General features: G+C 38.6%; 1 protein-coding gene across 1 annotated transcript in view; it reads right to left on the bottom strand.

The window, feature by feature from the left end:
- Positions 1-2,739: 2,739 nt before the first annotated feature.
- Positions 2,740-8,697, bottom strand: part of PRKCI (protein kinase C iota) — an 86,997-nt gene continuing 81,039 nt past the window's right edge. Inside the window, exon 18 of the mRNA XM_033211691.1 lies at positions 2,740-5,685. Within this exon, the coding sequence (XP_033067582.1) occupies positions 5,598-5,685 (88 nt within the window). The 3' untranslated portion in view covers positions 2,740-5,597. The remainder of the gene's footprint in view (positions 5,686-8,697) is intronic.

Raw genomic sequence — 8,697 nt, 5'->3', positions numbered from 1 at the left:
CAAAAGAATGTTAAATAAAATTCCTGTAGTTTCATGAGTGAACCATCATGATTACATAATGTGTATTTTGATGCATTTATTTGGCTTTTGTCACTGGACTGTTCATTGTGGAGATGAACATCTCAGTATGTCTGTTTTCTACGTTTAACATCAACGGCAGAGGTTGTTTTTATTAGCCTTATTTAGCATCGTGCACAGTAAATTCCAGTATATTCTGGAATAAGCTAGGGATATAAACTATTCAGATTTTTATTTTTTTGACACAAGTGTCTCACTTTGTCACCCAGACTGGAGTGCTCACTGCAGCCTCACCCTTGAGGGCTGACGCAAACCTCCCACCTCAGCCTCCCGAGCAGCTGGGATGACAGGAATATGCCACCACGCCCGGGAAATTTTAGAGATGGTGTTTCACTATGTTGCCCAGGCTGGTCTCGAACTCCTGGTCTCAAGCAATCCACCCGCTTTGGCCTCCCAAAGTGCTGGGATTAAAGTGTCAGCCACCGTGCCCAGCCATCTGGTTCTTAACTGATTCTTAAGTCCTAGAGTAAACGAGCAAATCTAGGAAAGGAGAACTTCAGATAGACCAAATGACTCATTGTTGGGCGTTGTCCACAAAGCAAGCTGTTGAATTTCAAGGACTGGAGATTGGTTCTACCTTTGGGGGAGAAACTGGTTATCCCAGTGATGGAATGCCTTAATGAAAAATTTCCCTAAAGCTTCAAGTTCCTCTGTGGAGTCAGTTTTAGGATTTTACTAACTCACAGAAAACAACCAAATTTATGATATGATACAGGGAATAGCCTGGAAAGCACTTTCTTAATACTGCCTAGAACTCCCATTTTCAGCAAGAGCTGAAATTAGGATAAAATAATTATCCTATCTGGAAAGGCTGGGTGCGGTGGCTCATGACTGTAATTAAGACAAGAAAAGAGATGGGGCATGGTGGCTCACGCCTGTAATCCCAGTTCTTTGAGAGGCTGAGGCAGAAAGATGGAGGAGTTCAAGGGCAGCTTGGACAACACAAGGATATCCTGCCTCTACCAAGAAAAAGAAAAGAAAAAAGAAAGTAAAGGCACTCAGACTTGTTTATATAGACACTAGCTACAATATGGACATTAAGTTACAATAGAAAAAGAAGAAATATTAGATTTTAGATCACTGTAAAGCATAATGAGATAATCTGTTCGAATTTGCTTCAGTTTATTTATTTATTTATTTATTTTTTTGAGAGGGAGTATCGTTCTGTCACCCAGGCTGGAGTGCAGTGGCGCGATTTCGGCTCGCTGCAAGCTCCGCCTCCCAGGTTGACGCCATTCTCCTGCCACAGTCTCCCCAGCAGCTGGGACAACAGGCGCACGCCACCATGCCTGGCTAGTTTTTTTGTATTTTTAGTTGTGAGACAGGGTTTCACTGTTAGCCAGGATGGTCTTGATCTCCTGACTTCGTGATACGCCCGCCTGGGCCTCCCAAAGTGCTGGGATTACAGGTGTGAGCCACCACGCCCAGTTATTTATTTTTTGAGACAGAGTTTCACTCTCGTTGCCCAGGCTGGAGTGCACTGGTGCGATCTCGGCTCACTGTAATCTTTTGCCTTCCAGGTTCAAGCTTCTCCTGCCTCAGCCTCCTGCGTAGCTGGGATTATAGGCGCCCACCACCACGCCCAGCTACTTTTTTGTATTTTTAGTAGAGACTGGGTTTCATCATGTTGACCAGGCTGGTCTCGAACTCCTGACCTCAGGTGATCCACCCACCTCGGCTTCCCAAAGTGCAGGGATTACAAGCGTCAGACACTGCGCCCAGCCTTGCTTCAGTTTTAAAACCAGTTAAAATGTTCTATGTTCAGCCGATGTCTTAACAAGTTTGTTTTCCAATTAGAGATGAATGGAAAGATGAGTTAAAAATATATTGGAGAGGGCTGGGTGTGGTGGTCATGTCTACAATCTAAGCGCTTTGGGAGGCCAAATTGGGTGGATCACTTGAGCCCAGGAGTTTGGGACCAGCCTTGGCAACATAGCGAGACCTCATCTCTACCCCCCCCCCCCAAAAAAAAGAAAATTAGCCATGTGTCATGGTGTATGCCTGTAGTCCCAGCTACTCCAAGCTGAAGCTCCCATGAGCCTATGAGTTCAAGGTTATAGTGAGCTATAACCATGCCACTGCACTCTAGCCTGGGTGACTGAGTGAGCCCGTTGCTAAAATAAATAAAACAGTGGAGAATATTTTAATTCCTAATTTTTAATAATATCTACATTAATAAATATAACATTACAAAATTTTTTGAGAGACAGGGTCTCACTTTGTTGCCCAGGCTGGAGTGCAGTGGCATGATCATAGTTCACTGCAGCCACAACCTCCTGGGCTCAAGCAATCTTCCTGCCTCAGTCTCCCAAGTAGCTGGGACTATAGGCACTTTGCCAGCATGCCTGGCTAATTTCTTATTTTTCTGTTTGTAGAGATTGGGTCTCACTATATTGCCCAGGCTGAACTCAAACTCCTAGGGTCAAGTGATCCTCCCACCTCAGTCTCCCAAAGTGCTGGGATTACAGGTGTGAGCCACTATGTCCAGCTAAATGTAACATTATTAAATGTAAATACTACAGCATCAGTTCTACCAGAATGCTGCTTTAAGTACAGCAAAATTCCAAACTCTAAAATTTTCATTTTTTCTTGAACAAATTTTGATGTATCTTTGTTCTTATGCAAATTTCTGAAATACTACATATGAAAAATGATCTACTCTCAATGGGTATTATACATTTTATTTAAAGACTTCAAAGTAAAAAAAAAAAAAAGTACAGAAATACAGATTACATTATGATGACCACAGTAGTATTCTACATGACAAAAATAAAAACAGATTTAAGTAAATGTACCGGCACTGAAAAAGCATTTACTTAACATCCAATCCACGCTGCATATGCACAAAATGATCTGACCAAATGCTTATGCAAAATAAAGTTTTTCTTAGAACGCCAAAATTCCAACCATTCTGACTGTCCGCTGCCTATTCCCCTGTTGAGTATTTTCAGCAAACTTTTATAGAATATAAAAATAATTGGCACGGCACTTAAAAGACTGCAAAAAACAACACAATTAAAAACATTACAATGCATTTCTGTATAAAATATACACCGTAAATATTATTAGTTAAAAAAAATTTAAAAACAAAAGACCACCCTGAATAATCGTTAAAACCTCATCATAGAAAAATGCTCATCATTTTGTACATTATTGATAGAAACTACTGAGAGGTTTCTTTAGGGGGTTGGGGGGAAGGTAGATACCTAACTTAAAGATTCATTCAAAATTTGCTTTCAATTGTGGGTAATAACTCACGGCTTACCCCTTCTCAAAATGTTTTATCATGAATACTCTAGTATTTAACCACAGGACAAACATAAAGAATAACCTGAAGAAGGTGTCGAAGGCCCCAAAAGAAGTCTAAGGTGGCCCACTAGTGTGCATTTTAAACAAACTTCCTAGGTGGTTATTTCACATTCCAAAATCTGAGAACTAATGCCCTATGGGAAACAGCACCACTGAAAAGCAAGGTCATAAACATATTTCTGACATCAGATACAGAATTCTAAATTTATGATTTGAAGTGAATACTGCTTTTTGTTTTAAAAGAAATTTCAGGTGCTAAGAGAAACATATTAAATAAACATGCGGATGTATATAAACATTTTCCTTTGAGGTTTTCATTGCTTTCAGACTTACATTATTTGAAGGAAAGAGAGTACACAGCTAGAAACTTTGGAAAAATGACATTTCCAGTGAAAATGCAGCATCCACCCCTCCAAAAAAAGATAATTTATTAAATGCCTACAAATTTTAAAACATTTGAAATTTAAACTAGATAATTTCCTAAAGTCTAAGATTAAAAAATTTTAAGTAATTTAGATAATCATGGTTACTTTTTAAGTCCCTTTTCATTAAAAAAATATTTAAAATAAACAGAAGGATGCTATATTTGGCACCCCTTTAAATAATAAACTGCTAAACACTAATATTAATAAAAAATAATCCAAGGAACTCTGCCTCTGAAATGTATTCTACTATGTGTTACATGTGTTCAGTTAATAAAAACTCACTGAAAGAGCTGATACTGTGATGTGTGTGAGTGTATATGTGTGTCCTGAACATTCATGCCTACTTTATTTTTCTGATTTCACTAAAGACTCTATAAACAGGGTCCAATCATATAATGTGGTTTAGGGGAAGAAATGAGCATAATTAAGATATCCTACTTAAAAAAATAAATAATTTTCCTGTATACTAAATTATAAGGAAAAAATACTATACATTCTGCCTCCACTGAATACATGGAATGCTTTTACAAGTTTGGTAACAATATTGAGTGCCTCATTTGAATCAAGTCACAAAAAGCAACTGTGGGGATTCACTCTCCAATAGGAAATAAAAATATTACCACTGTACTTTTCTGTATCTATTTTAAATGTCCGTTTTTTTTCCTTTCTTTATACTGAGTAATTTTCCATTCAACTGCATCCTTGGTCCTTTGCATCATATAGATTAACATTCCAGTTAAAGTTTACCATAAAGGGATAGGCTTAGAAGGGAGCTACCCCGTTAATATACTTAAAAAGAAAAATCACTTGTGCCAGTTTTGCAAAAATAGTTAATGATTTGGAATCTGATTTATAATAAAAAGTGTCTGTGTTTTAGCTCAAGAAGAATTTCCCAATTTGGTTTTTGTTTTGTTTTGTTTGGTTTGAGACCGAGTCTCACTCACTGTTGTCCAGGCTGGAGTAATCTTGGCTCACTGCAAACTCCATCTCCTGGGTTCAAGCGATTCTGCTGCTTCAGCCTCCCGAGTACCTGCGATTACAGGTGCCCGCCACTATGCCCAGCTAATTTTTGTATTTTTAGTAGAAACGGGATTTCACCATGTTGGCCAGGCCAATCTCGAACTCCTGACCTCAAGTGATCTGCCCGCCTTAGCCTCCCAAAGTGCTGGGATTGCAGGCGTCAGTCACTGCACTCAGCTGAATTTCCCAATTCTAAGCAAGCAGCATCTCTATTACCAGTTTAATAACTGCTGCCTTAAAAAATCGATAATTTATTTATCCAAGGCAGTAAAATTTACATCTGAATTTTTAAACATAAAGAACTCCAAAACTAATAGGTAATATAAAAAGTTGTTGCATTTTATATTAATCTTTTATTTCAAAGTTAAACCCTGAAATGATTTAACACAGAATGACAAAAATTATGGGAGGTTTATGATGTAATCCCACTACATGCCTTAATGCAACAGATACTTTTTTAATGCAGTGGTTTTCTTTTTTTTTTTTTAAACAAAAAAGATAACTTCATTGCTCATCTGTAGGCCTTTTAAAAACTGAAAAACCAGTTCAACTAAATTTTGACATGATTGTCTGGAAGCTAGTATTAATTTCTTTTTCATAGTAAAACAGATGTAATAATTGATTAATATATGTCTATGAGAGAAAATATTGGGTGTTTTTTTGTAGGTGGCAAATATAAAATGGTCAATTGTATCCAGGCTGGCAGCAAGTTTATCCATGCATTAAATGGCAACATGAGAAGAATACATAGTTGAAAAATGAGGATCAGACACATTCTTCTGCAGACATCAAAAGAGGATTGATATACTCAAAACCTTCAAATTCAGACTGATCAATCTTCCTCACAATGTCACTGTTGAAAGAAAAATAAATTTATTTTCATCATCATAATAAAGATTTCTTCAACCTTTAAATGGTAAAATAAGATTAAAAAACAAATAATTAGGCTAACTGTACTGAAAGAAAATCTATAAATTTTTAGATTAATCCCCAAAATTTTCTAGACGAATCAAGAATGGAGTACTGAAAATTTTAAAAGCCCCGATAATCCCACAAGCAAGTTTAGAGCCAAAAAGGAGTTCGAAACTGAGGACCAAATAAAGAAGACACCAGTTGTCACCATTCCAGTTAATCTTAACTTTTGACCAGAACAATATTCTTAGTTACAGGTGAACATCCAGGTTTGAATTAGCATTCAATTTAGTAGTCACCTCAACAGCCAGATGTTAGATGGTGTAGCCAAGAAGAAGTTAGCCAAAAGGAAAAGGCAACAGAACAAGTACACTGAGAGACCTGGAATGAGGAGAGAACACTACAGGGAGACCTTGGGTCACAGAGAGGGGAGAGGTTGTCATTTTGTTACACTGGCTTCTACTTTAATATACAGTGAGTAGTGCTATCAAATATTTAATACATAAATGTATATGCCATACTAAGAAGCACAAAGTTACAGAGGATACAGTCCCTTCCTTCAAGGAGGGGAGGTAACTCATACTGGAAGAGAAAGCAGTACTTGTTAAATTTTACACACAATAAGCTAAGTCCTGTTCTAACCACGGTTCTAAAGAAAGGCATGACTTCTAGTTGGAGAAATCAAGGAAGGCAGTATTCATTTTGCAAACACTTAATGAATGGAATGATGAAAGACTGTGGTAGGGCTGGGGAAATGCAAGTAATTTATTAAGGTGGAACACAGGAATAGAAGTGTGTTAGATGGCAGATGATGCTGGAAGAAAAATAATGGCTAATAATCAAAGAAGCCAGTGATGTTTCTTAGGAGTTTCACCTTGATCCATCAAAGATGCGATTGCATCTGAGGTGGCTCTGAAAGATGGGAAGATTTCAACAGGTAAAAATGAAGGGGGAATATACAGGAATGAGCAGGCAGAGGCAGAGACAATAATACTATTAGTGAATGGTGAGTAGCAAAGACTGATGAGAACACTGTTTGTATTATGGTAAGAGGTATCACTAGAAAGTCAGGCAGGAGCAGATGTGGGGAGGCCTTAAATGCTAGCCAAGAGGATAGATGTTACCTAATAGGCAATGAAGGAGTTACTGAAGGTTTCTGATTAAAGGGGTTCAAGAATTGGAGTGGTACTTCACAACGCATACAGAATAGGTTGCAAAGTGAAGGAGTAAAGATCAATTAGGAGGCTGATACAATACTCTGGGTATGACTTGAATGAGGCCTGAACTAGGATCGGCCAATGGGAAGAGAAAAGAAGGACCTGATGTAAATGATGAAATAATGAAAACATAGACAAAGACTTGGCAGCTGCAGGCATTATGTAATCTGTTAAGAAAAATGAGTATGGGCCGGGTGCGGTGGCTCACGCCTGTAATCCCAGCACTTTGGGAGGCCGAGGCAGGCGGATCACAAGGTCAGGAGATTGAGACCATCCTGGCTAACACGGTGAAACCCCGTCTCTACTAAAAATACAAAAAATTAGCCGGGCGTGGTGGTGGCGCCTGTAGTCCCAGCTACTCGGGAGGCTGAGGCAGGAGAATGGCGTGAACCCAGGAGGCGGAGCTTGCAGTGAGCCGAGATCGCGCCACTGCACTCCAGCCTGGGTGACAGAGCGAGATTCTGTCTCAAAAAAAAAAAAAGAAAGAAAAAGGAGTAGTCCACAATCCCTGACATCTGGAATCTGAACGACAGGAACACACTGTGGTACAGTGAGCAGAACTAGGTAACTAAAAAAAAGGAACTGATTGAGAACAATAGAAAGAGACCATAAAGTGTCATTACTTTGATTTTAGACTTCATATATTTGAGCTGCTTGATGACAAACTGGGGAAGTCACATGTTAAACAGAAATGCAGCTGAGGAGATCTAATGGCAGGGGATAAGTGCTTCAGAAACCATCATGCATTTATTCTTCACAGCAACCTTATGAAGTAGGCAATTCGAGAACAGGCTCAGAGAAGTTATGCAATTCTTATACAAGGTTACCCAGTTGGTAAGAGGTGGCATCGAGATTCAAACTCCTATCTTTTGATTAAATTCAGTGTTCCTTTTAATACACAATGCTGTCAGAAATAATGATTTGGTACACATCGTTCTCCTCTAGTAGACAGGACGCTTTTGGGGAGATTAGACTGTCTTGTCTTTGAATGTCTAGTATTTAGCACAATGCCTTTTGCTCAATAACCACTTGCCATTTAACTGAGAGTCATTTAATTAGCTGGTATCTATGCTACAGGGCTGGCTGAAATCTCCAAGGTACAAACTGCATACAGCAAAAAGAAGGTTGTCATGAACAGAACCATGAAGCATCCTTCTCTCAAGGGGACAGGGAAAACACATGAGAGAAAAGTAGTCACAGAGATGAAACAGAACCAGAATAGGCAGTGCTACCCAAGGCAAAGCCATGAGTACCAAATGCTTTACATTCATCAAGGGAGGGGAGGACTCACCCCAAAATGCTTTATAATTTAGAAATTAAGAAATTGATTCAACTTTCAAAAGCTGGAGGACAGGCTCAGTTGTAAGGGGTTGAAGTGTTGACAGAAAAAAAAAAATTCAAGACAGTCAACGTTGACTAGTCTGAAGAAGTTAGATTAGAGGTGCTGCATATTTATTTTTCTTTGACCATGAACATCTATTGACTTTTTTTTTTTTTTTGAGGCTTCAAGACGAAATGAAAATGAGGAAAAATGTGGTTGTTCAAAGAGGGACTATGAGTTAGGGGGAAAAATCAGAGAATCTGAGCATGCTTACATAGAGGGAAGCAAGCTAGAAAAAAATAAATCTAAGAAGGTCCAATAACAAGATAACTGACAAAATGAAATATTGGAGAAAACTACAGAAACAGGTCTAGGAAAATAGGAGGGATGCTCTTTGTAAAGGGAGAGCCTTCCA

This window comes from Trachypithecus francoisi, unplaced genomic scaffold, assembly GCF_009764315.1.
Source record: "Trachypithecus francoisi isolate TF-2019V2 unplaced genomic scaffold, Tfra_2.0 Lachesis_group0, whole genome shotgun sequence".
Classification (NCBI taxonomy): Eukaryota; Metazoa; Chordata; class Mammalia; order Primates; family Cercopithecidae; genus Trachypithecus; species Trachypithecus francoisi.
Note: the sequence above shows the minus strand (reverse complement) of the source record. Positions and strands in the feature narration are given on the sequence as shown.